General features: G+C 38.7%; 2 protein-coding genes across 6 annotated transcripts in view; both read left to right on the top strand.

The window, feature by feature from the left end:
- Positions 1-4281, top strand: part of LOC111568805 (myosin-10-like) — a 67644-nt gene extending 63363 nt beyond the window's left edge. For all 5 annotated transcript variants that reach the window (XM_055005246.1, XM_055005244.1, XM_055005248.1 and 2 more), the window contains 5 exons: positions 869-992; positions 1209-1417; positions 1545-1653; positions 1761-1933; positions 2829-4281. In XM_055005246.1, coding sequence (XP_054861221.1) covers positions 869-992; positions 1209-1417; positions 1545-1653; positions 1761-1933; positions 2829-2985 — 772 coding nt within the window. In that variant the 3' untranslated portion in view covers positions 2986-4281. The remainder of the gene's footprint in view (positions 1-868; positions 993-1208; positions 1418-1544; positions 1654-1760; positions 1934-2828) is intronic.
- Positions 4282-13980: 9699 nt separating this feature from the next.
- LOC111567914 (serotonin N-acetyltransferase-like) lies at positions 13981-16609 on the top strand. The gene is made up of 4 exons (XM_023269290.3): positions 13981-14085; positions 14531-14770; positions 15234-15388; positions 15486-16609. The coding sequence occupies exons 2-4, from the start codon at positions 14614-14616 to the stop codon at positions 15852-15854; spliced, it is 681 nt and encodes a 226-aa protein (XP_023125058.1). The 5' UTR covers positions 13981-14085; positions 14531-14613; the 3' UTR covers positions 15855-16609.
- Positions 16610-17624: the final 1015 nt, after the last annotated feature.

Raw genomic sequence — 17624 nt, 5'->3', positions numbered from 1 at the left:
AAAATCATCATGAATTTTGGCGCCAAAAAAACGCCTTACTATACTATGTCGAAAAAAAACGAGATTTTTCGACCATGTTGTAAAAACGTGCCATATGATGAAATAATGTACAGGAGGGCGTGAAAAACACTCCAGGAAGGTTTTCTGTGCAAAAAAAAATCATCATGAATTTTGGCGCCAAAAAAACGCCTTACTATACTATGTCGAAAAAAAACGAGATTTTTCAAACATGTTGTAAAAACGTGCCATATGATGAAATAATGTAAAGGAGGCCGTGAAAAACACTCCAGAAAGGTTTTCTTTGAAAAAAAAAATCAACATGAATTTTGGCGAAAAAAAAAACGCCTTACTATACTATGTCGAAAAAAAATGCAATTTTTCAAACATGTTGTAAAAACGTGCCATATGATGAAATAATGTAAAAGAGGTCGTGAAAAACACTCCAGAAAGGTTTTCTTTGAAAAAAATAGCATCATGAATTTTGGTGCAAAACAACGCCTTAGTATCCTATGTCGAAAAAACGGCCTACTTTACATTATTTCATCATATGGCACATTTTTACATGTTGAAAAATCGCATTTTTTTTTTTGACATAGTATAGTATGGCCTTTTTTTTGCACCAAAATTCATGATGATTTTTTTTCAAAGAAAACCTTTCCATAGTATGTCGTCCAAAATATGACAAAAACATCATAGTTCAGTATGTCATTCAAAATGTCACACAAAACATGAGCTGGAAAAGAAGTACCCGTGTAGCACAACTGGTTGCGAGGGTGACTCATAAACAGGACAGCACCAGTTCGATTCCTGGTCATGATTCTCTACTGAAATGTCATAGTTTAGTCTGTCGTTTTTCTTTTTGTGTCAGGTCTGCTCTGATGGATGAGAAGAGGAGGCTGGAGGCTCGTATTGCCCAGCTGGAGGAGGAGCTGGAGGAGGAGCAGGGCAACATGGAGCTGCTCAATGACCGCTTCAGAAAGACAACCATGCAGGTATGGTGGATTATTAGTCTCTGCTCTCTTTACTTTGGACTAAAAATATGTCTAGTAGTGTATCAGAATTTTTAATTAACATGTGATTTGCTACATAGTACTACTCCTGCACAACAGCAAGAAATACAGTTTTTCTACTATATTAAGTCCCACCATCCCCTCTTTGTACCCTCCTCTTTACATTACCTCCTCCACTGTTTCTTCTGTCTCCATTAGGTGGATACTCTGACTACAGAACTGAGTGCAGAGCGCAGCACGGGCCAGAAAAGCGAAAACGCTCGTCAGCAATTAGAACGTCAAAACAAGGAGCTCCGGGCCAAGCTGGGCGAACTGGAGGGCTCTGTGAAGAGCAGATTCAAGGCCTCCATCACTGCCCTGGAGGCCAAGATAGCACAGCTGGAGGAACAGCTGGAGCAGGAGGCCAAGTAAGAATCCATGGCACCGTTCTCTTTACCTAAACTAATGAATGTTCCTAGAAGGTCACATTTAGGACCAGTTTAGAAAGTTTTCATGACAAAATATTGATCAAACCTCAAATGTTCTCCTCTACAGGGAGCGAGGAGCAGCCAACAAGATCGTGAGGAGAACCGAGAAGAAGCTAAAAGAAATCTGCATGCAGGTGGAAGACGAGCGTCGCCATGCCGACCAGTTCAAAGAGCAAGTACGTCTGTCACTTATGGCATTAATAATAAGTGATCAGACATTTTCACAATCAAGGCTTGATCAGCTTCATTAACTCAACAACTGTTTTATTTGTGATGTTTGAAGGTGGAAAAAGCCAACTCTCGTATGAAGCAGCTGAAGCGTCAGCTGGAGGAGGCTGAGGAGGAGGCGACGAGGGCTAACGCATCTCGCAGGAAACTCCAGAGGGAGCTGGATGATGCCACCGAGGCCAGCGAGGGTCTCAGCCGTGAGGTCCACACACTCAAGAATCGCCTCAGGTACAGAAGCATCCAGTGGCAGACATTCACCATTTTGATTTATGAAATTGCAAGCTTTTCTTTAACCCTCCTGTTGTCCTCATTTACGGGCACCAAAAAATATTGTTTCCTTGTCTGAATGAAATCCAAAAAATCTGCAAAAAAATTCCCCAAATTTCTGAAAATTTGCAAAACCTTCATTAAGAAAATTCCAATAATTCCTTAAAAGTTTTCCTTTAAAGTTTTTTTTTTTTTTAAAATACCCCAAATTTGATAAATATTTTCAAAAAATGATTAAAAATCTTCCAAAAAATCCTAAAAATATCTAAAGTGATTACATATATATCAGTAAAACTTCTAATATTTTCTTTTAGAACATTCACATAAAAATCAACCAAAGTCCAGCGAATTTCGCTGGATTTTGGTTGATTTTTTTGTGAATGTTCTTAAGAAACATTTTTAACATTTCTTTTTTCCACCAAAAAATGTTCAAAGATTTCCCCAAAATGTTGAAAATGTGGACATCAGAAGTTTCACTGTGAAATTTTTATTTTTTCACATTTTCAAACTTTAAGGTGGATAAATTTTGACCCACAGGACAACAGGAGGGTTAAGTTGTTAACCCATTTCTTGTTCACTGAAGAAGACTTTTTTGTATAATTCTGAAATGTACATTCTTTTTCAGTTTTGGGTAACCTTACCTTTTTTTTTAACCTCTCGCAGTTCACCACTTACCTTTATACCATTTTAAGCTATTCATTTGACTTGAACTACTTGAATTTCAATAAAAAACTGGAACTATTGGGGCATTCTAAACCTTTTGACCGGTAGTGTATGTATGCTAGATGAATGAGCAGGTGTTACTCTCCCTCTGGTGTCAGTACCTTTCTTGATCTTCCTCCTCTTCCTCCTGCAGGCGTGGTGGACCCATCAGCTTCTCCTCCAGTCGCTCCGGCAGACGTCCGCTGCAGGTGGAGGGAACGACTTCCTTGGACCTGCTGTCTGACGACGAGCTGGAAAACAAGATCACCGACAACAATGCCAACGAGACGCCAGCTCCCCAGCCGGAGTAGAAGAGAAGAAGCCTCAACCTTTGCTCTCCCACCTTCACACCACTCAGCCACAACAGACATATCCAGACTCCCCCAGCTCTCAGCCCTCTGCCCACTTCAGCACTTAAATTATGTCCCTAACAACTTCCTGTTTGAGTAGACCGTTCTCTCCAAACCACACACAGCAAGATCAAAACATGGAAACCCCATATTCCTCCACCAGCAGTTGGACCTTCTCTTTACCTCCCCCTTCCTTAAGGTTATAAGAAGCACTACTCTGCCTTACCCCTCCGCATCGAGCTGCAGGGCTGTATAGAAGCAACATGCATTGAGTTTGGACTCTCCCTCTAATCCCTGCACACATTAGAAATCAGTAACCGTTTTCTGATTGAGGTCTGCTCATAGTTCAGCGGGTGCACATGTGTCTGGATGATAACAATCTCTTCTGCTGGACCAGTATTTAGCTGTTTAAAATGCTTCCAAATGCGAAAACCAATAGCACTGCAATATTTGAACGGAGCAGATTATGATGAAAGCAAGTACCCCTCTGACTTTATTTTATCTTCAATATAAAGTATCTCCGTCATAGGAATCAGTTTAGTTATGTTAGTTGGACTGTAACTGAATAGTATTTTTCCAGTCCGATGACGGGACTGTTTGCTTGCATTTGAGTATAGAAATGTGACTGTAAACTGCCTTGTTGCTAAGAAGCGTTGCTCTTTGACCAGTATTGAATTCTCAGATGTTTTGACAGTAGGTCTCTGTTGACTTGTAATTATTTAGTGTGAGCGCTAAAAGCAGCAATCGCACTCGTGTTCTGTTGCTTTCTTCTTCTTCTTCTTCTGTGCCTTTTATCGCTCACTTGAAACTCAAAAACCCATTTACGCCACATATACTGTTCATATACTGAACCATTTCATGAAAGTATTTTCATAAAATTCCATATATGATGAACTATTAGCAAGAAATCTGACTTTCTTTGAAATGTACGTCTTCCTGCGGCTTTTGTGTTGCCACGATGATTGATATGTCGACCGTGCGGGACTCTTTGTAGATGGGTGCTATGACTTTTCTTATGGATAACTTTTATACTTTTTGAGTTATTAAGATTTAAAAACAATCCAATAGACATTGACTGTATTTATATCTCTGCTATTGTATACAATGCAAACTTCATTCATATTTCAAAATGCCCAGTATTGCACATTGATCGACTGTACTTTTGCTCAATATCGTGACATAAACAGTTTAAGAGTCATTAGGAGTTACAGAATGCATTAAAGTCTATGGAGCCCAATTATCTCCAATTGTCTGTAATAGTGATGTCTTTTGAATTTTTTTTCAGATTTTGACAGAAACCACATTAATTTTCTTACCATTTTAATGTTGTTTAGGCTTTTTGCCAAAGGCTTTTGACAGGATCAAACCAGGAATGTTCCTACAGTATCATGTGTGAAAGCATCAGAACCATCAGGAAAAGAGTCGGATCAGGAAAGTTTTCTCTGGAAATATGTCTTTAATTCTTGAGCTTAACTTTCCCCTCATTTTCTTCCAACATTCCTTTAGAAGTAGATCATTTGATAGTGTTTGCATTGAGGGCTGAAAGACTCTCAAAGAATATCTAATTGGGATTTGATTTGCAATATATAATTGATAATTACAAACCTCAGTCTAAGTAGTGTATCCTGCACTTTTATTTCAAAAGTACTGCTATATGAACAAAAATGCAATCACATTTGGTTTGCAAACACTTTAAACAACTAAAGTGTTTTTTAAACAGCAGTGTTCCCTTTACAGAGGAGCAGTTAAAGCATTTCTTGGAAATCTCAACCTAAACGTTAATGTAATCAAATCAAACCAAAGCTATTTGCCACTGCAAGGGCATAGAAAGACATCTTATCCTCAGAGTCCAGAGCCACTATTATAACACAACAGGAAGCTTCCCAGCAACAGCAAGTTAACATTCAGAAATCTGTATTCTTCATCGGGTTCTGTATGCTAATCAGTCTAAATCAAAATGAGTACTACCCACTACACAGTGAATAAATATTATCTGAAAGTCGGGTTATTGTTGTTTATCAGCACATTACAAAAAGATTCATGTTAGACATACTCCAGTTAAGACTCTGGAATATCATGATTTATGTAAATTCACCTCAATAATATGAATGTTCAGGTTAAGATTGTACAGTGATATTTATTATGTAAGTTTAGCTGATTAAAGTTTATGACTCTGCACTAAAATATTATTTAAATTTACATCATTATTATAATATTTAGGGTCAGACTCTACAGTATTGAGATTAAGAAATCAAATATTCTATAAAATGTAAATACACTGAACCATTTGGATATATTTAAGTGAGACTCTACAATATTATTTGACACAAATCTATCTAAATCAAAATTTTAATCATTTTTACTGCAAACATTTACTGATTTAAATATTAAAATCACTCCTTTCTAATCCTCTGCTGTACGTTCAAACCTGAGGCCTTAAATAGAAACACACAAGTATCTGATTGAAGGAACTTCTGCAGAGTCCTGGTTCCAGAACATGATGATAGAATTATAGACAAACTTTAACAAAAGCTGCCTGAGAGTTTACAGGTTTTTATGTTAAATTTCTTCAGTAATTTAATGAGAGTTATCAGCAAAAATCAAGTGATCATTTGATGAACTTCATTTCCTAAAACATCCAGAATTGGAGCTCATATCTTTGGCAGCTGTAAAGTTTCTGCTCCTTCAAAGTTCACAACACAATGAATGAATTCCTAAAACACTCTCAATGCTGGAGAGCGTTTGATGCTGAAGCAGTGACCAGTTTTTCTGTTTCTTCTCTTGAGATGCACAATGAGGGACGTCTGCAGAGACTGAGAAAGAGTCTCACCACATCCTGACATGAGGAAAAAGACTTTATTGAAGACTACAATGAGAAAAACTGTCAGACAGCAGACGGCTGCATTCAAGGTGAGCTCTGAACATTTGATCTGGAACAGGAATTCAATAACGGCAGCATGAGCTTCATTTCAGTCTGTAGCTGCTGAATTCATGGATGAATCATCTGGCACGAGAGAGGAAGACCATCAAACATCCACGTCAGCTGATGGAGGTCCGAGAGTCTCACCAAACAAACAACCTACAGAGTGAAGACCTCCAATCTGATTGGACGGCCTCCTATTCAGCCACATGTGTGAACAAATGCCTCTAAGCTGATTTGTTTTCTAAAATAAATCTAGTTTGAGTCCTAATCTATGCCTGAGTGTTTGCTTCTTTACACCGCTGTTAATAGTTTAGGCTGTTAGATTGTTCCAGATAAGACAAGTACAAGATACTTCAGAGCCGTTCTACCACGAGCCTGACAGGAAGAACTCCAACAGCTACTGAATGTTCCTGTGGTCCCCTCAAGGCTACAGGAGGAGCCCTACGAGGACGAGCCGGTCCACCTGATGGCGGCCAGTCGCTACGGTTCAAAGCCAACACCGACTACGTGGACTTCTACTGGACCACACGGAGGCCTTCAAACCGGACCAACAAGTTCACGACTCCCCGACTCGTGGGTCTGAGGACGCCGCCGAGCCTCGGTCCAGCCGGCCTCCTGTCTGTGGGTGTTTGAGTGCTGAGAGGTTTGTGGATGCATGTGAACGTTCTGTGTTGAAACAGCAGCTTTGGACTCAGTAACGCTGGGAAAAACCAAGAGCTCCTTTATTTGTGACTTCCACTAAAAAACTGAAGAAAATAAGTTTGCCAGGGTTCTGACTGATAACAGATTATTAAATAATGAAAATAATTGTTTAAATATTCCTTTAAACAATCCTTTTAGGTCTACATTTCCTTTACACTGACTTCTTGGTATATGTACAAGTATTTTGGGTGGAATATACCATTAAGCCCAGTGTTCAAGGGTTCTTCTGGGAATATACCATTAAACCAATCTTTTAGGTAAATGTTCCAGGATGTTGGGTAGAATATACCATCAGATCAACCTTTTAGGTCTACATTAGAAGATTTTAGAGTAGAATACTACTCCAAACCATCCTTTAGATCTACATTTAAGGTGGAATACTCCTTTACACCAAGATTTTTTGGTCTAAATTGAAGGATTTTAGGTGCAATACTTCTTTGAACGAACTTTTTAAGTTTATGTTCAAGGATGTTGGGTGGAATATACCATCAGACCAACCTCCAAGGTCTACAGTAATGAATTTTAGGTAGAATATACCATTAAACTCACCTTTTAGGTCTACACTGGAGGATTTTAGGTGGAATTTTCTTCTAAACTGTCTTTTAGGTCAACATTTAAAGATTTAAGGTGGAATATTCCTTTAAACCAGCCTAAATTTCATGTTTTGATCATTTTCAAGTGAGAAACCTCAATCCAGACTCCTCATAATGATGTTTGAGATTTATGCTGCTGTTATTTGTTTAGTCCAGATTAAATGACAGAAATCCACAACTGTAATTTTATTTAAGGACTCGGTTATTAAATGTCAAAACAATCCATGTGACACCATACTATGACGTTTTTACAATGATGGTTCTACTATGGAACCAGTTTGACATGTTCAGGTGTTCTTTGTGTGAAAACTCAGAGATTTCAGGGATCAGAAGGTGGTTTTCAACTTTCTTTGTTAACTTTCTGCTTCAACTTTAAACTAAATTTCCTTCACTAAGCCAGCCCTCTGGACTTCCAGTAAACTGTGTTCCTATTGGCTGTCCAGGTGGCTGTGTTCCTATTGGCTGTCCAGGTGGCTGCTTGGTGTTATCAGGAACACCTGAGCAGCTCAGTGTCTTCCTGCTTTATTTAGCTGCAGACAAACATTTCCTCTGCTTCTCTTCACCACAGAACCGGGTTTGGCTCCATTGCTTTAGTTTGTTTTTTAGGCGTTGGCTTGCAGCTTCCAGCAGTAAAATCGTCTTTAATGTGTTTCTTGGTGTGTTTTAAGGCTTTGTACTGGATAGTTGTCTTGGTAAATGTGGTTCTTTAGCCACAGTTAGCACATGGTGCTAATGTGTGCAGTGATTAGTGGATTTGCTGCAGCTGAGTTGTGTCTTTATCTTGGCTGTAGTGAGTCTTCAGAGGTTTTTGGTCAGACACATTCTGTATTCTTGTTTGTGAACCAACGTTGGTTGTCCAGAAGGTAAGAGTTCCTGTCCTGATTCTCTGTTCTTAGAGGTTCTCTGGTAGGCTGCAGGAGACTTTAGCGTTTGGGTTGTGCTAGTTTGGTTTTTGTACGGTTTCATTTGGACGACTATCTTGAGGCCCCTCCATGTGGTTTAGTGAGGTTTTCTGCAACAGTTCTACAAAGCAACCTGCAGCAGAAGAGACTTTGAGAGTTTTTAGGAAGTTCTGGAGACTAGACTTTAGAGCAGCAGAAACATTTGTCAGCAGTTTGAGCAGGAGAAGGTGAGCTTCAGAGTAGAAATGAGACAGAAACCTTCTTGACCCGTGTGGTGAGGTCCTGTACCAAGAGTTTGAGCAGGTTGTGAAGAGTCTGTAGTTCTTTGGTCTGAAAGCACAAGAAGAGTCGACTCATTAAAGGAGAAAACAGGAGATATTGTTGGTTCTTCTGTCGCTCTGCAGTTTCCTTAGACTGAATATCAAGTTTATATTTTAAATGATTTACTATTTGACCCCAAGAAGACTTCAATAAACTCCCTCCATCCCCTGGACACAACATATTTTATTACCATGTTAAATCTTTTTTTTTTTTTATGTTTTTGAGTTTTAATCATAGTTTGAGCATAGTTTTTTTTCTCTTTGCTTGTTTAGTTTTGTCATCTGTGTAAAAGGTGCTAAACAAATAAAGTTGAATTGATAAACTGAATAATTGACTAACTCATGATTGTGACAACAGAAGTATTTTCATTGTGATTTAAGGGTTTATTTCATTTTTAAGGTTGGGGTTAAAATCTTGACAGAAAAAGAAGATTAAAGAAATAAACTACATAACAAAAACCAATTGAATCAAAGGGGAAAAAATGTAATACAATAAAACTTTTAACTGTTTTATTATTAAAAAGTATTTTTTAAATGTTTAATATTTTTCTTGTTTAATTGTATTTTTTAAATGTGTAATTATCGAAAATATTTTATCTGTAATTTTTAATATTTGTATTTTAAAAATTTTGTTTAATTTCATACTTACATGTATTGTATCTTGTTTAATTATCTAATTCAATATTTTGTCTGTTTAATATCATTTCATTGTATTTAATGTTTAACTATATTAAACAGACAAAATATTGAATTAGATAATTAAACAAGATACATGTCATTATGAAATTAAACAAAATTTTTAAAATACAAATATTAAAAATTACAGATAAAATATTTTCGATAATTACACATTTAAAAAATACAATTAAACAAGAAGAATATGAAACATTTAAAAAATACAAAACATTTAATTAGATTATTAAATCTTTAAAAAGACAAAACATTTAATTAAAAAATTAAATGTTTAATTAGAAAATTACATCTTAAAGACAATAAAACTTCAAATAGGAATTAAACAGAAAATACAATGAAGCATTTAAAAAGAAAATTAAACATTAAAATGTGGTAATGTATTTAAAAAGAAAAACCTTAAAGATTTAATCGAAAAATTAAATATTGGGAAAGAAAAAAAAATTCAAACAAGCCGATAAAACATTTGAAAAAACAATTAAACATTAAAAAGACAAAACATTTCGAAATCAAATCAGACATTAGAAAAGAATAAAAGGTGAGAAAAGAGCAAAACTAAACGTTTAAGAAGAATCAAACTAAAGACAAAACATTTGAAAAGACACCAGTTAGACTTTAGAAGATCAAATTAAACAGAAGAGACAATAAAGCGATCAAAAAGAGCAAAAACAAAGCGTTTTCTACTCTGAAATGAAAACATCAAGTTGTTTCTTCAAACATTTCCTCTTTCTATGTTCTTGTTTTGATTGTGGACAGATTTACTAAGTGCTCATTTCAGAAAACTGCTTTCCAGATACAATCTACTAGTAGTTGAAGGCATCGATCAAACTAATGTTACCTTCTGATCTCCACAAACTTTACTGTTCAGTGAAGAGAATCAAAGTTTGTTCAGGATTTCTAAAAAACCCACAGGTGAAAGTCTGAGAAGAATTCAGATGGAGGGTCTAAATGTGAAATCAAGACTCATGGTCACAAGTTTTAAGGCTTCTGTTAACCAGAAAGTTCAAACTAACAGAGAAGTACTGAGAAACTTTGAAGATTTCAGTCCTCAGACTGTCTAAAGGTTCAAACTAACAGAGAACTACTCAAGAAGTTTTAGGTTTTCAGTCCTCAGACTGTCTGAAGGTTCAAACTAACAGAGAAGTACTGAGAAACTTTTAAAACTTCAGCCCTCAGACTGTCTGAAGGTTCAAACTAACAGAACTACTCAGGAACTTAGAGGATATCAGTCCTCAGACTGTCTGAAGGTTCAAACTAACAGAGAACTACTGTGGGACTTAGAAAATTTCAGCCCTCAGACTGTGTGAAAGCTCAGGTCCTGAGGACTCGGGAGGTGTGGAGGCTTTGGAAAGTCTTGGAACTGAGGGTTCAACCCTCCAGCACAAAGGCTGAAGTCCCACCTCCTGAGAAAAACGGTCGAGTCAAGACTCGAGTTAAAAAAAAACTCAAAAACGACAAAAAATAGATGATAAATGCGCAAAAAAAAGAAAAATTAGTATCTGAGCGAATAGCTCAGGGGAAAAGAAGACAGACTCCCAAGCGGAGGGTCGCAGGTTCAAGACCCGCCACTGGCAGTTTTCTTTCTTTGTCTTTGTCAGGATTTTGATAAAACTTAAGAAGGGTCTGGTCTTGAACCAGCGACCTGCAGCTCCATAGGCAAATCCTTAACTCACTGAGCTACAGATCAGATACAAAGAAATAAATTCGTCGTCCCTTTGGCATCGTAGTTTCCAGGTGACCACATGGGAGGAGCCAAGGCGGAGTCTGGGTGGAGTCAGGGCGGAGAGTAGGCGGGGAGGTGGGTGGCGGCTTCCCCCCTCTACTCCCCCACCTCCCCTCACCACCCACCACACCTTCCCCCGCCTGACGAGTTCTTCGAGTCTCCACGAGTTCTTCGAGTCTCGACAGGTTTTCCCGAGTTTCTGGAGTTTCCACGAGGTCCGAGGCAGAACAAGTTGTCATGAAGAGGTGTTGAAGTCGGTCAGGATGGACTGACTTTTTACAGCGACTAGAAGGAAGACCACTAGAAGAGCAGGTCTTTAACCACCATCCATAAAATCCATGGAGTCGGCTCCAGAGAAATGAAAGAAGGTCAACTTTTATCAACCTCCATCCAGATGTTCAACTTGATATCTTTACTTTGACATGTTTAGCACCATAAACCTTTAGTATCACACTTTATTATCATTTATTAGGACTTTAATGGAATCCACCAGCAGATTTAGTTTTTGTTGACAAACTTTATTCTTGTCGTGGGACTGCAGTATTTAAAACTGTTCCTTCTATTTGACCTCATGTTTATTAGTTTTAGTGGAGAAAGTTATTTTAATTGTCGATTAGTCGCTTAAAAAACATATAATAAATTGGATTAGTCAAGAGGTTTAAATTTCTTACTTTTTCATATTTTAAATGACAAAAAATATATATAAAGCGTCTTGAGACAATTTGACCTGTAATTGGCGTTATATAAATAAAATTGAATTAAAATTTTATGTATCTTGTAATGTTGGAGTAATTCAGCCATATATGTTGGAAACACATTTTCTTTGTCCATTAATCTGTTGATTGTTTTCTCCAGTAATTCATTTCTTGTTTTGGTTAATAAAATGTCAAACCCAAATATATTCAGTTTACCGTCATAAAAACCAAAAAGATTTACATCCATGATGCAGGAATCAGGCAGTTTTTCACTTTTTATCTTAGTTTAGTCAGAAAGATAGTTGATAATGTGTGAATTGTTGCAGCTTGTGAGCCGGAAAAGGTTTTAATCTTTGGGGCCGAGTGTCAAAAAACATTTAGAAACCAACATCAACAAAACACTCAACAAAGACTTGAACATCATTAAAGGGAAATCCAACTTTTGCATGACAATGTCTAATTAAAGGACATTTACTTCCAACGTAAATGTGTGATATTCATCCTCTGGAGCTTTCTCTTCACATCGTCTTCCACCTGAACTAATTTGGTCGGGAGCATGTGCAACAAACATTTGAAAAACTGCACTTTAACATCAATGAATGACACTGAAGTTTAATCTCTACATAAATGAGACTGAGTCTGGATGTGCTGCTCTGTCATTAACTCCTAAGTTTAGGGAAAGTTCAAACAAAAGAGGACAGTTCAGATAAGACTTGAGAATGAGCTTATTTTGAACAAACATCTCAGACTTTCTGAGCTTCAGCACCTCTAGCAAGATATTTTAACAACAAGCAACTCAAGAGATCCAGAAGTTGGAGAGAGTTAGCTTTAGCTGAGCCAAAGAACATGTGGGACGCTAACCTAGCAAACATTTCAGACTTTTCTCTGTGAATTCTGAGAAATAATTTACTATTTAATGACAGAGCTACACATCTTAACTCAGTCTCATTAAAACAGACTCTAATTCAGTGTCATCCATCCATATTAAAGTGCAGTTACCCAAAATGTTTGTAGCATGAGCTCCAACAAAACCCATCCAGGTAGAAGGCCACTTTGACAAACAGGAAGTGGAAGATTCCAAGCAGATTTATAGAAGGGGGAACCGGACTGTACTAAGTGTGGTCGAGTATAGAGGAGTTAAACTTAGAAGAAACGGCCATAGTCTTCTTACCGCAAAGGTACAAAGCTGCTCGTCTTCTCCTCCCGCATCGGGAAACGTCTTCAAAGCTTCTTCAAATCCAAACAAAATACAATCAAAAGATCAAACTAACGTCATTGGTGCATTCAGTTGCACTCGGACAACGAAGTTGTGTTCAGGAGCGTCGGAAATCGGAGTTTCAGTAATGTAAATTTCCAACGAAAAATTTTTTTTTTTGGGGGGGGGGGCAAACGGGGTGGCCAATCAGATCACGGGGGTGGGGGTGGGGGTGGGGGAGGGGGTCCGCCACTGATGTCGCTATTGACAAAAAAAAATCGCCAGGAGGCTTTGGAAAGTCACCAGATTTTGCCAGAAAGTTGCTAAGTTGGCAACACTGCTCAACACCCCTAAACCTCTGTCCTAGAATCGCCCCTGACTCTTACCTTTGTTATTTTTGAGAACTTTAGTAATTTTGTTTGTATTCTCCTCTCAGTCTGGACTGCTTTCCATTCCCTCCACCATCTTCAGACCACCTCAGCCCCCACCTGCCGTCGCTACCTACAGACTCACCTTAAAATATGCAACACAGACAATCGAACAAGATATAGGAGACAAGTCGGAGCAGTCAATTAAAATCAATAGTTAAAATTATAATAAAATAAATGAATAATTAGCTACATTGGCAATCAGAACAAACAAAGGAACTAGGCAGTTTTTAAAATTAAAGAATAAGATTGAGGGTTAATTAAAAGTCAGAAAGAATTAAAAAATTCAAGAGACGACATCTCACCAAGGAACCCAGCAGATAAAAATAAAATAAAACAAGAGAGAACATCTAAAATAAACAGGACACAATATAGAGTAAAACACTAAGACTAAGTAAAGCTAAGAGTAAACCTCACCTAAAAGCAAATGGGTTTTCAGAAGTGATTTAAAAGAAATTACTGACTCTGCAAGTCTTATCTCCTCAGTCCATCACAACAAATGAGCACCGTAGAAACTGATTGTAGCCAATAATTCTGTTTCTGTGTCTCTATTTGTTCTGGAGCTTTATGTGACACCAACTGAAGACAAACGTGATCATTTCCAAAGAGGCCGTTAAAATGAATGAAGAGTCCAGAACATTTCTAACATTCTGCTGGTCACCTTCTCCAAAACAGACAGTGGAGTGAACGTGTCCAGTCAGAGAGGAGATAAAGGGCCTAATGCGCCGAGTTGTGGAAACAACTTCTGTAATCCTTCATCATGTGACTCATAGTAATAATCACTCCATAATGAAGAGAGACGTCTGTCGTGGAGCAAGTGAGACGCAGAAAGACGCAGAGCCGCTGGTCAACAAGTCAACCTTCACTGGCGCACACCTCAACACCATCAGGTAAGAGGCACTGTGGATGGAAAAGTGGACAAGTCGTAGTGACAGGGTGGATCAGGGGTATGTCTATTATTACATTTGAAAGTGTGTTTTATTGATTATTCACAGAAATCTATGTGCAGTTTTGTTTAAATATAGTTCAACGCTTCACCAAAGTTTAGCCCCCTGCAGCTGCCCCTCCTGGGTCAGTGCGCCTCCCTGCGCCACGCGACGCAAACCTGCTAAGCTGGTGGTTCAGTGGAAATAATTCTTTCATATCTATCTGTTGTTTTAGAGACAAAACCCAAATGGACGCAGTTAATTGTAGGGTTCAGCAAATCGCCCCACACAGTTCTGACCTCCACTCATTCACTGACATCAACTATTCAGATGTAAATGAGTTGGTGAATCACAGTCGGCAGCGCTTTTCCTATAAATACAGACGCACGCCATCCTGTCCTCCTCGCAGGGCCCCACAGAGGTGATCCTGCTGAGCGGGACGGAAGGAGACCTGTCACGCTTTTCTGGGGGAGAGAAGAGTGCAGAAATCGTATGATGTCCGTTGTGGGCGCGCAGCCTTTCATCAAACCAATGCAGCCTTCACCTTCAGTTTCGCCTGGCATCCAGAGGAGACACACTCTCCCAGCAAGCGAAGTCCGGCCGCTGAACACGCAAGATGCTATAAGCGTCTTCGAAATCGAGCGAGAGGGTAAGTGATTTATCTCAAGGGTCATTTATTGGAGGCAGAAATCCGCTCTGTGGGAAGTAAATCCGCTCTGAAGTTGAATGAATGAAATGAGATCTTATTTTCATGCGTAAAAGTGTTTGTAGCACAGACATGTACAACTCAGAGATGTATTCATGCTGTAATTTAATCACATTACCGATGTTAATTTAATTTACCTTTTTAATTGATTGCGTTAAAAGTATCCTCTCTCAGTAATACGTTTGATGAACCGCCTTAAGTGTGTGCGTAAAAGTCGTGCCAAACCATTTTACGCACGGGCCGATCTCTCTCTCTCTCTCTCTCTCTCTCTCTCTCTCTCTCTCTCTCTCTCTCTCTCTCTCTCTCTCTCTCTCTCTCTCTCTCTCTCTCTCTCTCTCTCTCTCTCTCTCTCTCTCTCTCTCTCTCTCTCTCTCTCTCTCTCTCTCTCTCTCTCTCTCTCTCTCAGCGTTTATCTCGGTGTCAGGTGAGTGTCCCCTCCACCTGGATGAGGTGCGTCACTTTCTCACGCTGTGCCCGGAGCTGTCCATGGGCTGGTTCGAGGAGGGCCGGCTGGTGGCTTTCATCATCGGCTCCCTCTGGGACCAGGACAGGCTGACTACGGTAAGACACACTGCTTGTCTCCAACTCATCATTCCACTGTTCAAACCAGGGCACACATATCAATAAATCCATGATCCCCTTCTTATTCTCAAACCAGGAAGCTCTCACTCTCCACAAGCCCCGCGGCTCCACTCTCCACATCCACGTCCTGGCGGTCCACCGCACCTTCAGGCAGCAGGGCAAAGGTCCCATTCTGATGTGGCGCTACCTGCAGTACCTCCGCTGTCTGCCCAACGTGCGCCGAGCCGTGCTGATGTGCGAAGACTTCCTTGTTCCTTTCTACCGCAAGTCGGGCTTCAAGGTTCTGGGGCGCTGCGCCATCACCGTGGCCAACCTGACCTTCACCGAGATGTTTTACCCCATCAGCGGCCACGCCTACATGCGGCGCAACAGCGAAGCAATCCGGTTCCCTGAGCATCCTCTGACTTTGCCACTGACAAAAACTGATGAGCACGTTGACGTATGACATAATGAATTTCAGTTTTGTTCAATTCAGTATGCTTCACTGGCATGAATATCAGGTAAAATATTGCCAAAGCATCAAGGATAGTGTAATTAAAAAACAACAAACAAAACCAGTTTTAAAAAGGTGTATAAAAAATAAAATAAAATGTATGAATAAGATGATAAAAGAGCAAGAAAAAGATAAAAACAGAAGAAAAAATACTTTAGTATTTTATATTTTTTAAACTAATATTAGAAAGCCTGTGTGCACAGGTTGTATTTAGCTTTAGAGCAAAATAATCAGTGTTGTAGGATCTTTCATGGTTTTCTTGGAATAATTTTTCTGTGAACAATAAAATAAGAATGTAGGCTTACTATATAATGTAATAATCTGCTATAATGTGATGTGTTATATATGATCATGTGTACAGAGTAAAGTAGTGTGCTGAAGTCTGTAACAGAAGTTACACGTTGCGTTCGTGGCAGACATTTGGACTTGTATGATAAGCTGTCTCCTGCTCAGCACCTTTCTGGGCTTCCCACAACTATGGACTGACGTCAGTGACCAGGCTTTAGCCGCTCAATAGCAGCTCCTCCAGCTCTATTAGGGGCTTTAGCTATTGTAAACATCAGAGGATTTAGAAGAAGATCCACTCATCAGTTAAGGACCGTACTTAAACCAACATGTACGCTGCAGGTCTGGGTTATAGCTTTGTGTTGTTTATGTGTGTGTCTGTCACAGTATCACAATTTCAATAAAAAGTGTTTTATACTGTTTTTTTAAGATGGAAAAATGAAATTTTTTAAGCTTGATTTCACTTCAGCTCCATTCATTAATGCCAAAACACAACAAATCAAATCATCTCAAGGCCCTTCACATAGTAAAATAAAGACCTAACAGTGATATATTAGGTAAAGTACAAAGATATTAAGAAAGTCTTTCAGCAACAGGTGGAAGAAAAATTCCCCTCTAACAGAAGAAACCTCCAACAGGCATCTGCCTTGATGTCTCAAATTCTTTTTCCTATAAACCAAAACTGACCAAAATGCAAATCTTTTCTATACAATCGCTGACATGTCAAAGAACGACCATTTATTTCAATGATTACTTCATTATTTCTATAAATATGACAAGATGTCCACTCTATTGCCACTATATTTATACAATTCTCTGAGCTGCACTCTGGAAACACAAGTCAACCGGTGGGAACTGTCCTGCTCTTGAATGGAGATTTAATCCACAACACAGTCACTGACTCAAACCTAATCCACTAATGTGCCAGGATGAGCAGCTCCTGCCCCTCTCAAGGACAAAGTTGGCACTTAATGGCCACCTCAAAACTGACCCAGAGCTCCAATTAGCATAAGCAGACAGTGTGCAATGTGTGGGTACTTTAAATCAGTGACAGTATATTCATATTAAGATTCCACCTGATTTAGTTTACTACAGTGTTCCTCTGGCACAAGCTTAGTGGACGTCAGTCTGCAGAGAAACAACGAGCTTAATCATTGCATGTAATGTGTATTATTATTCATAGCTGGGTCAATATATAATTGAGGGATTTTTAAAGTCCATGGGATATATCTTGCATACATTTTCATTAAAAGTTAAAAAAAATATATATATGTTTTTTATGTTCATTATGATCATGTCTTTACAAATTCCATCATTATTTATTACGGAAACTTGCAGCACCATTTCAGTGCATCACCATATTTGATAAACTGCGCTGAAATGACTAGAGATCACTCAAGTATGAGAATGAATAGGATCTGACTGTCATCAGGCTGT

Source organism: Amphiprion ocellaris, chromosome 19, assembly GCF_022539595.1.
Source record: "Amphiprion ocellaris isolate individual 3 ecotype Okinawa chromosome 19, ASM2253959v1, whole genome shotgun sequence".
In the NCBI taxonomy this organism is placed as follows: domain Eukaryota; kingdom Metazoa; phylum Chordata; class Actinopteri; family Pomacentridae; genus Amphiprion; species Amphiprion ocellaris.
This window is presented reverse-complemented; position numbering and strand designations above follow the sequence as displayed.

Coding starts and splice junctions, on each gene's coding strand:
- LOC111567914 (XM_023269290.3), top strand. CDS start 14,614: ATGATGTCCGTTGTGGGCGCGCAGCCTTTCATCAAACCAATGCAGCCT. Junction 14,771..15,233: donor CTTCGAAATCGAGCGAGAGG/GTAAGTGATTTA, acceptor TCTCTCTCTCAG/CGTTTATCTCGGTGTCAGGT. Junction 15,389..15,485: donor ACCAGGACAGGCTGACTACG/GTAAGACACACT, acceptor TTCTCAAACCAG/GAAGCTCTCACTCTCCACAA.